The sequence below is a fragment of the Dicentrarchus labrax genome, unplaced genomic scaffold (assembly GCF_905237075.1).
Source record: "Dicentrarchus labrax unplaced genomic scaffold, dlabrax2021, whole genome shotgun sequence".
Lineage (NCBI taxonomy): Eukaryota > Metazoa > Chordata > Actinopteri > Moronidae > Dicentrarchus > Dicentrarchus labrax.
In genome coordinates this window covers 16,416,433-16,432,934 of record NW_026136701.1, presented here as the reverse complement: position 1 = coordinate 16,432,934, position 16,502 = coordinate 16,416,433, and the positions used below count along the sequence as shown (strand labels likewise).

The 16,502-nt window shown below is 41.5% G+C and overlaps 1 protein-coding gene across 3 annotated transcripts in view; it reads right to left on the bottom strand.

Moving 5' to 3' along the window:
* The window catches only part of agap3 (ArfGAP with GTPase domain, ankyrin repeat and PH domain 3), a 113,739-nt gene that overhangs the window by 55,861 nt on the left and 41,376 nt on the right, over window positions 1-16,502 (bottom strand). For 2 of the 3 annotated variants that reach the window (XM_051419935.1, XM_051420025.1), the window contains exons 2-4: window positions 7,177-7,235; window positions 4,628-4,715; window positions 973-1,058 (exon numbers count right to left, since the gene is read on the bottom strand). In XM_051419935.1, the coding sequence (XP_051275895.1) occupies window positions 973-1,058; window positions 4,628-4,715; window positions 7,177-7,235 (233 nt within the window). Of the gene's footprint in view, window positions 1-972; window positions 1,059-4,627; window positions 4,716-7,176; window positions 7,236-12,997; window positions 15,089-16,502 lie in introns of those variants that run through there. The other variant, XM_051419846.1, reaches the window with a different exon arrangement.

Sequence of the window (16,502 nt, the reverse complement as noted above, 5' to 3'; positions counted from 1 at the left end):
AAAATCAAAAGACTTGCTAGCCCGTAGTTTAAATAGTATGTTAAAGGTGTGCCACGTTTACGCTATTCATTCAAAACCCGACAGCATCCAGTCAAGTTGCACGTTTTTATTTTTTATTGACCGCCAGTTGGAAAAACTATGTGTACAAAAACTACGTGGTGGTCATACATTTGGTCAAGAGCGCAGTATGTGTTGAAAGTCGAAACTCAAACTTTAGGACTTGGGATTCGAGTGCAACTAGACTTCCTTGTGACTTTCAAAACAATGACTTGTTCCCTCCTCTGTTCAGTAATATATTTTTCTAACAACTTGAAAACAGGACAATCCAGATACTGTGCAATCATGCAAAAGCCAATGTTAGAATGTATCCATGACTGTTTGCCTTTTGAAAATCCAGGCTGGATAAAGTAGTATAAAACACAGATGCCCTGTCTTTAGTACATTTAATTCCTGTAAGAGCTGTAAATGGGAGGTAAAACCCAACAATCTCTGGTAAAACATAGCTCTAGAGAAACTGAGGATAAGAGTCTGATGCCTGCTGTGTCACTACACAAGGGTGGATTACCGGGAAGCACTTCCTCAGGAAAAGCATAAAACAGTGACAGAGTATCAGTATTAGATTATCAATTGCACGTTCTCTTATGAAGACTTGAAAAAGCCCACTTTGGATGAAACAGTGGCTCCATTACTCTTCATATTTCACATACTAATAGAACGATTAGGTGCTGTGTCCCCTTGACCACAAAAATGATTTTGGCTGGGCTTACTCATTGATCTGTTATTGCCCCTTAAGTGCTTTTGGTAGAACAACCACAGAGTGCTGTCACACTGCTCCAAACAGTCCTGCAGAGATGTAATGGTCTGTCTCTAAACAGTTCCTGTCTGTGTGACATTTTACAGACAGCTTCTGTCTGACGCATCTTGCAGCTTTGGAGCAAAGAGACATTTTGTCAGGATCAACAAGTATCTTACCTGCAGTTCTGGAGGCCCTCCCTCATCTCTGATCAGAAGTAGGTAGCTCTGTCCATCCACCACTATTTCTTTCTTAAACCGTCCACCTGAGGAAGAGACAAGAGTTTGTTCTGACATCATTCTTGTGACATGTTAAGTCCAGTCTAGTGCTGGCAAAAAAAAATAATATTGAAAAACTGTCTTTCACAGGATATAATAACTTATCACTAGGGGTTTCCTCAAGCAGAACAGAACTGCAGACACATTTCACACTGAACTATCATAAAAACAATGAGAATGCACCAGATAACCCAACTTTAATATTAAAACACAGTTTGACATGGCTCGTAAAAGTTTGGTGAGATGAGTTCAAGTTCAGTTCTCAGTTTAGACCTCCTGAATGTGTTGCTGCTAGGATCATATGCCGACAGGAAACCAGGTCTCTCTGGAGCCAATTATGTGGGCGAGAAATTGCCATTTAGCGTGTCTAATGCACAGCTGCTGAGGGAACAAGTTCAGGGCCACTGTCACTGTACTGCCACAAGTCCTGGAAAGGCCCAACAAACATTATCAGACTGAACGTTCTGTCTCCATCACTTCACTGCATGTGCTACACTGGGTTCGAAGATTGGTTTTCACAGCATTAACAGAATAATTCATTATACTTTGCAATGAAATGATAAGACAAGGAGAATAATTATAGAAAAGAGACTAGAAATGAGTGGGAAGGAAGTGATGTGAGATAAAATCAGAGGGAAAAAAACCTCGTCTTTATTCTGAGCTGATGTGCCTCAGGTCACATTATGTCCACAGGATAGTAGTGAGCTAACACTAAGTCCCCATGCAGCCTTGAGTTTCTCTCCCATTTTCTTAATTTCTTTTCTAATACAAATGCATATTCCTTGCTGCTAGCAAAGCTGGCTGCAGATAAAGAAGAGACCAATGGGAGAAATACGCAGTAAATTAGATTTTGCATATCATTTGAATGGTTTGCGATCCTGTGGAGATTAAAAACATTCAAATGAGAAAGTTGTGAGGCTAGAGATGTCCCCGGGAGTGAAAACAGTGCCTTATGAATACAAAAATATGCTGAGAGCCTTTTGACAAAATTGAATAATGCAAGAATTTGAAGGTCTGTGAATGATCATGATGAAATGTATCGAAGAAAATTGATGCTGAAAACAGAAGATGTTCACGTACAATAAAAGTACACCTGTTATCAGATTTTCTAGGATTTTCATAACATGAACAGATATGTTCAGATTAGATAATACAGTGTCAGAGATCACGCTGTTCAACCAGCGTAGCAAGAACTACAGATCTCTCATTATGAGGAGCTGTAAGGGAGATACAGTATCCGGGCCCTGTAATTTTTAATAGGCGGACAGTATTCCTGTCTCAGCAAGCAATACATATCCACTTGAGCCATACTTCCACCCTGTTAAGTCCACTTCAGCCCGCTTGGCAAATAGGGGATTCTCCCAGCCTTTTGTACAGGCTCTCAAGCTCTGCTGGATGCTGGTTGTGTAACAGAGAGAAATTCACGTACCACCAGCCAACTTCTTCTTTTTCTTTTAAACTAAAGTCACAGAGCTTTGGAGATTCAGACAAAGGACTGAGAAACTATGTGTCTGTGTGTCTGAATCCTGTTTACAAACGGGGGAAAAAAGATGAGGAGGATCTTGTTACACAGTGAGACTGGATCTGAACGACAGGGAAGACCAAAGATTTATCACAATATAGAGTTTGTACGGAGCTTGGCAGCACGTACGTACGCCAGAACAGACTATGCAAAGTCTCTCTGAAAGAAAGCATACGGCTCTGGTGAAAACATGGATGGAATTTGAAGTAAATATCTCAGTTACATAATCATCCAGAATGCTGTTGTCTTTATTTAGAGCCGAGCCAATACAATGCATCCAAAGAAAAAAGCCTGTGCTGTGAATAAATGAAGCAAACTCTCATACTCTCCTGCGCTGAATACTTCTTCTTCATCATGATGACAAGTAATTGAGAATCACTTGAATCTGTTGCTCAACCTTCCATAAAAAGAGGCGACTAATAACCTTGCAGACAGCCTACAGAGAAACAGTAAGTTGGTAGTCATGGTTAACACGCAGCGAGCATACTCTGCTTACACGGAGGCTTAGACCTTGACACAGAGCCACAATCCAACGGAGCTCCATCCGGTGTTGCCATGGCAACACACCCCAGTACCTTTTTTCAGATATCATAGCAAAAGCCCAGGAACAAAACACTGAAGAAACAGCCATCGCTGAACCCTTCCTCTGCTGGGCAACACTTCTGCAATGTAAATACCCAATCTGGAGTAAAGCCAGTTGTTAAGGAACGTAAAAAACAAAGACAGCCTGAAGAGCTGCTAATTGTGAGACAGGTATGTTGTATCACACAGCGACTCGCAGCAACGTAAAAGGGACACATGCACATATCTGTGCCGACATGTTTCCTTGATTACAGCAACAATACTCGTGTTTTTCCAGCATTTCCGCCATTGATTTCTCAAGGACTAATTAAGCAATGAGGATTTTTCTCCCTTGGTGCAGAAAAATGCCAGAAAACTAATTATGCGCTTCATCCTCTCTCATTCTCATCCTCACTATAATTACACTAAAACGAAACACTGCAAACCCCTCAAGGATCATCAGTTAACTTTGGGTTTACAGACATCTTTCTGTATTTCTGACAGGAGGACTAACCTTTCAGGCCAGAAGGGGGCATTCTCACTAGGATTTTATTGGATGAATGGAAGAATATCTGATTTTCAAATCTCAAAGAGTAAATTACAATGGCGACGGGTCCCATTCATTTCTGCAGATAGACCCTCCTAAATCAGAATCAGGTCTATTGCCACGTTAGTTTTTACGACGTTCAAGGAATTTGCCTTGGTGCATAAAAATCACACAAAAATAAAGTACTTTTTAAAATTAAGATGGAAAACTGACTCATTCTCCATCAGGATATTCAGGAAGTGAACTGTTTATGATTTTGTGATAAAAACTTCAATTTACAGTCATAGAGAAATGATGGGGTTCAGTTTTAACAATGAGTAATCTTCACAGCCCTAATTTACTGGAAATGTTATGCTTTGTCATTTATCCCGCTGGCTTCAGTGACGGAGTAAAAAGGAATTTATAAAAATGAACCCAGCAAATTATCAGTTATGGCATCTGGAAGCTTGATATAATCCAACACACAACATTTTAATACAAACTAATTAGAAAAATACTCTCACAAAGCAAATCAGCACCAAGCTTCAAATAAATATCCTAATATGGTTATCCTTCTGTACAGTTTAGCAATCAGTGCCAACATGCTTGACTTTCTTCTTATGAAAAACAAAAGAAAACTAATTTACCAGCCAGCAGGTTTTTGTGTAATTTCACTTATCAAATGCTTTTGAAACACATCATATTGCCATCAAGCTAATAAAAAGGCTTCTCTTCATTTGTAAGGCTGACACCATCCAAAAGGGTTTTTAATAATGGGCCTATGTCAGCCATGTATTTTATATGACAGGATGTAAGGTAAATCAGCAGTGTGACATTAAGGCCATAAGTGCCACAGTGAACATGCTGCATTGATCTGAATCTTTGTGATTATCTGACATGTTTATAATCACCTCCTAACCCACACTTATCCAACAGCAGACTCTTACCTTCAGGAGACTCCTCCTGCACATATGTGCCCGTCAAGTACCGGTGGACCAAGGCAGACTTCCCACTGGACAGATTTCCAACAATGCCCTGCAAGGTCAAGAGCAAAATACCGTGATTATTACTGACAGGCATAACATGACAGGTACAAACGACAAGCATATGTAGACTTAAAGGACCGTAATGGTGACCTGACATGAGATTCTCAGCACAAAGTCCACGTACTTTGTGTGTCCAAAGCTTTCAACCTTCCAGTCCATTTTTTGTCGAGCTGTTTCCAATGTCAAGACTTAACCTTCAGTCATAATGGTGGTTTTAGCCCATTATCTAAGAGCTATATCATCAGAAATTAAACATTTTCCCATGGTCAGTATAAAAAGAATAACAGGCAGAAGGTCGCCGTTTGGCTGAGAAGTATCACATCTTAGTTGTTTAAGTCTCCTTGAATGCACCACACAGGTTGTCAGTTCACAGCAGAATTACCATTAAAGCCCAATAGATCAATTGCTAAATCTAAGGGTGACATGCTGGTTATTTATTACAACTATATTGATATTGGTATAGAACATGAAATATAAAATAATTATTTTGGTATTTTGCCTCCGAAACATACTGGTTTGTCAAACACTGACGAGTTGACTTTATTTATTAACTGTAAAAAGGAATATTTGTCAAATCTTAGTTATGTGGCCCCATTCTTTGAAACTAAACTATATTAGTATCTGCTTCATAAATACAGCATTGGTTGGGTTGTAATTACCATGCACAGTAATACATCTTTCACACAAAATAGAAAAGGTGAATTTCACTGTGATGGATTGCATCTCTACAGGTAGCTTTTAATTCCTTGCATGCATGAACTGAAAACAAACTCCTGCCTGGAAGGTAGAAAGTCAACCAAAAAAAATAATGAGAAGTTCATATGGTTTGAAGTTAAGGAACAAACCCCCGAAAACCACAATTTGGTCCTTTAGGCAGGCTGTGTGAGGCAGAAACATTACAAGGAATGTCCTCATAATATACATTGGTTTGGTTGCCATCTTTCCCCTGCTTCCTCTCCCTGGTGTCTAGACCAGACCTAACTACAGCGCCTTCAGGGTGATGCATGGCGGAGGGTGGGCTGATGATGCCAGCATGTCTGGGAAGAACAAAGGCTGCAACATGCCTCATCTCCTCCCTCTCCTCCTCCTTCTCCTTTACCCACCATCGCCCTCTTCTTCTTTAGATCATTAGTGGGTGTAAGAGTCAGGTATGGTTCTAATTATAGGGATGTTTGAGACGCAGTAGAAAAGACTGTTTTAAGGCCTTTCCCAGCCTACCCTCCGTATAACTGAAGTATACATAGACCACGAGGTAATCCAGCAGAATAAAGTATGAATAAGCTTTAAGTTGGCAAAAGTTGTAGGCTGTGTGTGGTGAAAGCTATGAGTCAACAAAAATCGACTTTGAAAGTACCACTGAACCAGTGTTCCTGCTGTTTTAACTGTTCAGCTTTGTGACCTGCTGGTATATAGCCTTTATGAAACCAAAAGACTGTATCAGCACTATTCCAATACAAACCTTTTATTCTTCTTTATAGATGTTTACATTTGATCTAGGAATATTAAAAAGTGTGCATTTGAAGATCAAAAGAAGCCAATAAAATAAAGATTTGACCACAGTTTAGTGGCCACCAGGAAACTACAATACCAAGGTACAGCTCACTGTTGTGGCAGATGTTTTCTCACCCTATCATCATTTCAACAGGAAACATTTTGACCCCAGTTCCTGTCATTATTACTGTAGCACGAAAAATGATTTTGCTATCATATTAAAAAGCTTCTGAGACACACAACACACTTCTTTTCAGCATGACCTTGTCACTGAACAGCAATTCTTTGAACATTTTGAAAGGAATGATAGATATTATGAGACATTTAATTCAGTCTTTCTGGGTCTGTTTAACAAACCCCTGCATGGAAGCTGCCAATTAACACCTTAGAAACATTAAAAAAAAGGAAACAGACGCGTTTAAAGTGTTTGAAGCCAAAAAAGCAAGTTTGTCTTTGAGCTCCCTGTGAATTCTCCCCTTTTTATCTCATTGAAGTTTTTCTCTTTTGCAGAGTGCCACAACAATGAATTCACCTAACACGGAAATATTGTATCAACTGTCAGAACGGTGGAGTGCAGTTTTTCAAGGTTGCTAGTCTTTACGGGTGGAAGACATTAAATCATGTGAGGATGTTAGTTGTGCATTTGGCAGTGGCTGTGTGTGTGCTTCACTGGCTGGTGGGATCAGACCCAGGATGTGTCACTGGTCTAGCCCAAAACTGTCACTCATCTAACGTCCTGCTGCAAGCCACCCTGTATCTCCATGCCAACGCATCTCATTAAAAATCACCCACTACGCGCCAGGGAAAAGTCCAGCCAATTTCTCAACTGTTCCCTCTCATGTAAAATGCAAAACCAGTATTACATGGACAGAACATGCTTTCCCACTGACATTTGAATCTATCAGTAAGATGAAACCGAGTCAACAGAGGGACTGTTAGAACAACAAAAAGTTACTCACCACTTTCAGCTCTGGCACTGACCGACTCAATGTCCATTCCTGGCTGTTGACGAAGGAGTCTAAAAAGAAAGAGATAAAAAAGAAATTAAGTCAAGCAGCACTGACAGGTAATCTGTCTGTTTGTGTCCCATTTGACCCCAACTATAGATAATATGGCATTTACAGTCTTTCCCATTTCCCATTGGATAATGGCAAAGTGACTTTATAGCTACAGTTTATAGATTGTGTGCAACAAGTTTTATGGCAGACTGTTCAGCTGTCATATAGATATGCCAAAGCCTATCTACAGTCTGGTCATGTAGTTAGTACACGATCGCTTTTTTGTGATAATCTTTTAAAAGGAATGTTCACTGTCATGTCAGCTTATTCTATAATCTGTCATATTTCCTGCACACAAAAAGATCTGCAGAGCCATGCTGTACCAAGCTTAGTAAAGTTAAGATGTAGTCTTTTAAACTGGCCTACTTTGACCTTTATTTATGCCATAGCCTCAGGGTGAAGAGCAATTGTTCTTTGTTGTAGCTTGTTTTCCAATTTTCTATGAAAGTAAACTGAACATCTTTGGGTTTTGGATAGTTGTTTGAACATAAGTAATTTGAATTATGTCAACTTGGATTGTGGAAGATTTGAGAATCAAGAAAGTAATCGACTGATTCATTCTTAGATTAGACCTACATCTAAGAATTAGAGTAGAACTAAAACACATTTTACAACAGTCAGTAAAGATTTCTCTGTCTCCCCGACTAATTTGCTCATAAACAGTTTTGTTTATGTATTTACAACTTATAAAACCCACACCTCAAAACACTCAAGAAGGAATTGTGAAACACCTATTGCAAGTACAACCTATGGAGGCTATTTCACTATAAGATTTCAACACAGTGAATGGGATTTAGCTAATCCATTTGAAAAAGACAGCCATTATCAGGCTTGATTCAACTTGTTTGGTTTTCCAGTGACATTTGGAGACTTTGACTAGATAATCACACTTTGAAAAAGGGCAGTGGGAAAGAGCACTATGAAGAACAATACAAACTCTCAGAACCAAAAACACAAATGACAACTACACAAGCTGTGCCTGTTTCCCACAGAGATGGGGCACACAACTATGTGTCATAACAGCTATTAGAACAAAGACCACCTTCCTGTTTTGGATCATGGCTTTCTCACCATCTGAGCCCCCCAAGAAGCAGATACCATCTCTAATAAGGGGGGTGTAGACTCTCTGTCTCCAAGCAACAAGGTGTGTAATACCAGGTTAACCCCCCCCCCCCACTCCCCCCCCCACTCCCCCCCCACTCCTCCTCATGTCTAAACCACAACAATCAAAGTGTTCATACACAAAACAAGATGCCATTATTACAGTAAGCCTGTTTATTGCAGCAATAGTGGTTTCCCTTTTAGCCCAAGGCGATTCTAATATGAGAAGAATGGCAGCACTAACATTAAGGTAACCACTGTCACTATAAGATACGTTTCTATTTTCTCTCCAAAATGTATGCTAAAAGAGTGAATGACTCATAGCTGAGCAGACCCCAGCCAAAAATGCCTTTAACTATTACGAGTAAAAAAAACAAACAAAAAAAAACCTCAGTTAAAATATTTACTTATTTCCGTCCTCCATTTTTACAAAGAGCCTTGTGCTGCTCTGGATGTCTCACTTGTTGTGGGAGAGGACAAAAGTGCATCCCTAACAGAAGGGCCTTTCATCGAGCATTGTGTGGAGCTGAGTAGTCTTTAAACAGCACGCCTCATGTTAAGCCCTCTCAGTGTGGGTTTGACATGTCAGAACATGAGCAAAGACACCCATCTGATTCAGTTTTTCAGTGCAGGAAACAAAATGCAGGTCACAGCTCTCTGAGACAACATCAGATAAAGGTTGTTTCCTTATTTTCTTGGATTTCCTGTCATTTTGTGCAGGCCTATTATTTCCAGTTGCATTCTTTGTACTTGATATGATGATTTTTATTTATATTAGGTTATTTGTCACATAATTGGAGGGTTGATAAAAAAAGGTAAGAGTCACAACTACCAATTAGACAAACATTTAAAAAGGTTCAAGTCTTTACCTCTTGCAATACAGAGTAAAAAATGCTGCCAGATGCAGAGATGTTATCCTCACATATTCTCATTCAGTCCACATAATCAAACATTAAAAGAAGGGACACATTCACAGAAAGGCCAACCCATAGACAACCATGCAAGAAAATTAAGTGTGTCATATTCAACACAGAAATGGAGTTGTTGGACGCTGATGAGCGCTGACTTTTTAGAACAGCACACTGCCTTATTATTAACCAGAACACCACTTATGCTTTCAAGGACATAAACACACTGAAAAGAAGAGGAAATTAAGAGCTTTTACACAAAATTGGACAGGACCTAACACCTGTGCATTTCTCACAACAATAAACTCTTGTTTAGGAAATCATCTCATATGTTTAATCACCCAAAAAAAACTCATTACAAATTATAACAGAGACAAGATGCCCGACTTTTGCCAGCCTTAGAGCACATACAGTACAACCAGTGTGGTTTCCTGCTAAAAAAAAAAAAGCCCTAATTGAATCCATGTGCTCCCTCTTACGTCATTCTTTAAAAATGAGCATCCCCACATTACTGTGTCCCAGAATGCATATGGAAACAGAAAGCCCCGGCATTTGTGATGCTTAGAGAGGACACCGGTGTCTTTGTCTCTGAGAGGAGAAAACTGCGTTGCCAGCTTGTTTGTTAGGTTTTCACTTCACTGCTCATGTCTACTCAGATAAAAATGACCATTCAGTCTGAGGGTACTAGAGCACAATCACCCCCCCACTTATTCCATTTCATGAGAAAAGAAAATGCAAAGAGAGCAAAAACCCTGTGCATTTGGTTGTTTGGGTGTGTGTGCATGTGCACAGCATTTCTACGTGCAGTGAATCTGAAGTGGTTTTTGGAATGAGAGAGGACAACCTTGAGGTCTAAATTTCCACTCTAGCTCTGACCAACTTTCCAGTCGTGCTTTCCCACCATCATAAATTACAGAGTGAGAATTCAGCTAGCAATTAGTATTTCTATTTCCCTTATTTGCCAACCTCATGACCAACCGACATTCCCTGTCTGACTACTTTTATCCTGCCCGTCTTGACAAAATGGTCCTACATCATCTTCCTTTTGTGTGCTGCTCTCCGGAGCCATTTATGCAGCGAACAACTCAGTCAGGGCTCTTATCTCTGCTCCTCTGAGCTCCCAAACACAAACCTTTTATTTCTATCAAAGGAGGTAAGTGACAAACACAATCAGCAGAGAACGAGGTAAAACTCTTTATGCCATGCCAATCTAATACCATCTGGATGGCCTGCCCTACTTAAAGCTCTTAAAGCCCTGCGTTGTGTGCAGACAGACATTGATCACTTCCACAAAAAATAAATTGGACATCCTGGTTCAAACAGGATTCTTAACATGAGATTTGCAAATTGGAGATGTCTTGCAGTTCAATGCCGAGGTTGACTGACTCAATTTGTAGAGTAGAGAGAGGAATGTGTCAAATAAAGCTTATATATAAGTGAATAAACTGATGGAAACAATCAACCGTGAATTAAGGAGAAAACTGTCTACAAAGTGGTGGAAGATCTACAAATTACAGACCCAAACTCAAACTTGGAACAAACAACAGCTGACTTGTAGACCTGTTGGTGAAAAGCTAACTGTGTCTTGAACAGCAGGACACTGCTCACCTCCTGAACCACAATCCTGAAGAACAAAATGTACCCTCCGTTGGGATTAGTAGTGGCAGATGCACAAATATGAGTTATATTCAGTTATTAACAGATTTCCCTCTGCTAATGCTCAGACTGTATCACTGAGTGATTATTTAATAAATTGCTGTCTCCCTTTTTCTCCTTCAGCAGGTGAGAGGGAATTATCACATTGCTTCGGTTTGTCCCAATTTCCTTGAAAGGGTCCATTTGTCTTGAACATAATCACCTGCTGGGAGTTTGGCTCACCCACTCCTGCAGGTATGACTAGAACAAGCAAATGCATTTTTTAAATGAATTTTCAATGAGCAGATTTTGAAGAAGGCAGACTATTTCCAACTGCAAGTTAAAGTTGGTGCAAGAAACGTTGGCAGCAATTCACAGGAAGTGGTATCAAATGATACATAGCAAGAAACGAAAGGAATTCCATCCTTGTGAATACATTTTTTGTCAGATTCAAGATAAAGGATCATACACTGGGGATTTTCTGATTGTCAATAGGTAATAGGCAAGTCAAGGCAAGACAGAATAAATACGCATCAGTAAGCACTTTTCTTTCTACTGGATCCTGCAAACACCGTATATCGAGACTTATTACAGAATTCAATCTACAGTCCCATTCCCAATATTTCAACCTAGATAAGTGCACTGGTGGTGACCACCCAGGCCCCATGACCGGCCACCCCTCCTCCAACCCAAAGACCCCCAGAGAGCCCCCATCAGCACATGGTTCACTGATCACTCATGCCTCCACAAGCTTGACAGAGTGGCTTTGTTCATCCACAGGTGGGGGTGGGGTGTACACCTTAAACCCCTCACCCTGTACCTCCCTTCCCCCAAACTTCACTCAAACACAAGATTTAGAAGTTATCATCAGGAAGGTGTGTGCACTTCCGTATGTGTGTGTGTGTGTGTGTGTGTGTTTAGTTTGGGGCAGGGCTTCAGCTTTCTGGATTTAATTCAGGAGCAAACACTTAGGCAGGTAGCAACAGGCGCAGAGTCCCACCCAGGGCATTGAGCGCCTTACTTTACTCACACTGATTGGCACACCTACATTCCTACTGCCTGACTGACTGACTGCAGTGGAATAAATGGACAAATATCACTTGACACTACAGTACAGGAACAGGTATCCCTGGTAACATGCCATGTGAGAATACAAATAGACTGGAAGCACAACAGGGTTGACCTCAGGATCCATTACAAGCGTTATGCTAGCATGAGAATAGTTCAAAGGTTGGCTTAATGAGAATGAATACAGGATATGTATGACCTGACATTCGTAGAAGGCATTAAGTTGTCACGGACGACTAATTAGGTCTTCATCTGAAGGTGTGAAATTGGAGCTTAACACACAAAACATAGCAAATCACAGCTATTAATTCAGATAGTTACAAATATTTGCCTCTCTCGGCCTGCTCTTCCAGGCAACAGGACAAACACACTCCACTGTCAGAGTTAACCTTTAAACACTGTGCTTAAGTCATCTTCTCTTCTCCCCATCATTATAGCATGTAAGCTCTCTTAATTTAGCCCTGCTAGGCTGCCAAATGCATCCCCATTACAGCCACTAACTGCTTTAATGCTACTGCTTTAAGCTGTGTCTCTGTGAGGCCAATATACAGCATTATCAAGAATCCCATGTCCTGTGTCTGGGTAACACAGAGACTGTACTGGGACTATGCTATACTACAGTGACACCAGTGTAAAACAAACCATTATAATGTGTTCTTACTCTCACTGGTGAGTTTAGTTTATTTTACTTACCTATTCATTTACTGAACTTGTAAGGCAAATGAATTTGCTGTGTAAGTGCCTACACACAGGCGGTTCACACATGAAAAACACTGGAGAAATTAAGTACCCAAAATAGAAATTCCAAAAGGACTCTCTGAAACCAGACGTTTTTGAATGCCATCCAAACTCACAATTCCCCATGTGTTTTTCATTTGCCTGTCCTTCTTAAAAAAAAAAAAAAAGCGCTTCCGTGTTTCTCTTGAGCTGTAACTTTATGTGCAGTGAAGGAGGGACTATAAATGGAGAACTGAGCTGGGAAATAAATTCAGTAATCTTGCAGGTCTTACCTTGACCTTTGTGGGAGTCAATGCCTGCCAGAGTCTCTATGGCGACTGGCTGTGACTTATTATCCCCGGCCAGGGGATATTGGCCAGTGTCTTTGCTCTGGGACAGCTGGGATTCACATTTGCCACTGTATGGCTGCTCTTTCCTCCTGAAACGGTTGGCTATGAGCTGCCATATGCTTGGCTCCTCCTGAACTGGTTTGGAAGACAGTTTTGTTGGACAAAGGGGTACCTCCATTACCTTGACCTTCCCCTTGCTGTGGTACTGAATGTACTGCATGCCCCCATCCTCAATCTGCTCACTAGAAGCTGGAAGCATTCTTCCTGTGAGGTACGAGAAAGGCCGCTGAGGCATTATTGTCTCCTCAGATGTACTTTTAGTTCGAGTGCGCTCCCTTGACTCCGTTTCAGACCCTGTAGTAACTTTGTCCCGGGGCCGAGTCCTCCTGATTCGCAGACTAAGGCTCCGTCTTAAGGAGCTCAGTGTACTTTTTGGAGCATCCGATTTGCTGGATTTGGGAGAAGATTTTTCATCTTTGTCACTTTCCTTCTCCTTGCTCTTATCTTGTGGTGTTTTCCCAAAAAGCCTCCAGCGGAAGCCCCCTTTGAGAAAGCCTCCTCCATCGCTGCCTGTGTGGCTGCAGTTCCTCTGGCTGTCTATCTCATCATCAGAGCCCCTCTTTCTTAGCTCCAGTACTGTCATACTGACAGGCCTGGGCTTCAAGCTCCTCTGGCGGACCCTGGGGGTCACCTCTGCAGGGGCTGAAGGCCGCTGAGCCACAGCAGGATTGAGGCCATCCACAGCCCTCAACTCAGCCTTCCTGCTCCTGAACTGCTGGTTGTTTTCTAAAATGCTTGCCCTTGCCTTGAAGGGGAGCTGGGTCTGGGGGTCCGACAGGACTGCACCTGGGCCTGCCACCATGCACACACTCCTGGGCCTCCGCAGCCGTCTTTCTTGTTCAGGTTGAGAATCTCTTTGTTGCTTGAATGAGTCGCCATACATACTCACCGTTTTCCTACCCAGCGGAGCTTCATCCTGACGTGACCTTCGTAACACAGCCCGAGGCAGAGAGCTGTGCCCTGCAACAGTGCCATGTTCCCCAAAGACAAGCCCTTTAGCATGGTCTGTGACAGGGCATAATGTTGAGCTCCGAATGTGTTGTTCCTGAGTGTCTGTCTGAGCAGATAGCTCTGCCACGTCTCTGTCTTGCTGTGAGGAGTTACCTGAGTTCTTGGAGGGCTGTTTCAAAAACCTGTCTGTCCTCATTTTTCCCTCCACCTCCTCCAACTCCTCCTCATTCTCCTCCACAACTACCTCCTCTCTTTTCCTCCCAGCTCTACCTGTGCAGCTCAGGGAGGGCCACCTGTCAAGCTCCTGTCGTGCCCTGCCCAGCCTGGGGCTGTTCTCCATTGGCATTACGCTAATTATCTCTCCTCCTGGTTGGCAATTTTCCACCAGGGTGTGGGTGACCTGGCCCATTCCCAGCCCTGACACCGGCGCATCTCCCTGTGTTTCTTTCAGGATTACAGAGATGTGGTAAACCGTTTTCCCCTGCTGCTGTGGGCCAATAGCTGTACTCTTTGGGGTCGCATCCACAGTCCCACTGCTAAGGAATAGCATGGCACTTTACTAACACTGATTCACACACACATCCTTAATAAAAAATACAAGCCTGCAGCACAAGCCAATGCTCACATTCTGCCCGGGAGTTGTTGAGATTCAGCTCATAAAGTTCTTCATTTGAAGATTAAATTCCTATGCCAGGCATAATCCTTCACCTTTGACATGGGAAAAAACTTCAAACAAGCTAGAGCAAAGCCTCGCTGCCACCTGCATCCTCTGGCTCCTTTACTCAGCAGACTCACACAGGCATTTAGATGGTAGCTGCTTTTTCCCCACACTTTGTTCTACCTGTCCTGCACAGGCAGATGAACAAAAGAAAATCAGGTTATCCACTGCTTGTTTTGCAATAAAGTCATATCTGTAATAGCTGCAAAAGTTGCAACTTAAAAAAACACTGAATCATCCTTCTTCTTTGGCAAGTTACGATCTGTGAGCAATCCTTGTTGTTGGCGGTGCAGACAAACCCCTTAATCTCTGAGCTCTTGCCATGCAGAGCATGAGGGAGTGAGTCTCTGTTTGAACTTTCAGCTGCCTTCCAACCCCCGGGACACATGGAAAACAAGGAGTGGATCCCACAGGCATTAAACACGCCCTCCGGATTTCTCCAGAGCTACTTGTTACCCCCAAAGACATAAACAGACAAAAGTGAATATGAGATTGAGAGAAGACTGTTGATTGCAGCAGTGTGTAATCAGCTCAAAGACTACCAGCCATGAATGGACACTGTGTTCTGCTGACTAATGCCAAAACACAAAAAGGGGGACAGTTTCCCATATTTAATGGAAGAGAAGATAATGTAGTCAATCACAATCACCAAGTACTTTGTTAATTAATCCACATATCAGTGACCAACTTGTATTAAACTGAAGTGCTTATACTGCTTAGGTTGAACAGTTTGCAGCAGTTTGGTCAAATTTGATAAGGCAAAACTTGGAACAATATATAAAAAAAAAAATCCTGCCTCTCACTACAGGACCTAAAACAACAATAAACGTAACCTGAGTTAGTAACATGGAGTATCCACACAACTACACATCACGCTTCCAGTGGCTCCCACTACACAGCCTACACACAGTGGGAGAGCTTAAGCTTAATGGACCAAACACCCTTTCCAACATTTTTCTGTTCCAGTTTCTCATTTTCCAAGGTGTGGTGCTCTATGTTGCATTAGTGAACTGAAGTGGAGCCATCAAATATATAGCAATGTACTATAAAGACCGTCATCTGAATCAAGCCAGATTTTACCTGCTCAACTCTGCAGCACTCTAGTTACAGGGCTGGAACACTGCCCCTTTGTGGTTGAAAAGAGAAAAATGCTGGTAGGAAACAACTGGGGTAGGAATAGGAATAACTAACACATTTATATCAGTTCAGTTAACATTAACATTTGTATAATTTCCTTTTCAGTGTTTTTATGACAAAAGATCAGAACAATCCTCTCTATATTTGGATATTATACTGAAACCTCTCACTAAAACATTTCCTGTTTTACATACAACCACAGAAACAGGGGCATGATCAGAATTTAACACAACTGCTTAAGAGGATTTTTGGCAGAGAAAACCACAGTACAAAAATGGCAACACTGACGGACCATCGTCTACGGGGAATCCACTATAGCCATGACTGTCATTTTGGGAAATTCAGTATAACCATGAAGCTGAGAGTTGCAGTGCAAGCATCACAACAACTTTGTAATAATTTCCTCAGGTTAAAAAGGAAACAAAATGCTCCAAAAAGACATAAGTTTAATCTTGTCTCAATCAAGGTCTAAAGCCTTTTCTTACCATTTACACTACGTGTGATACTGGAGGTGTTTCTTGGTGCATTTTTCCTTTTGTGCTCTTATCAGCAGACTGAGTGGTGTTAGAATGAAAACAATTG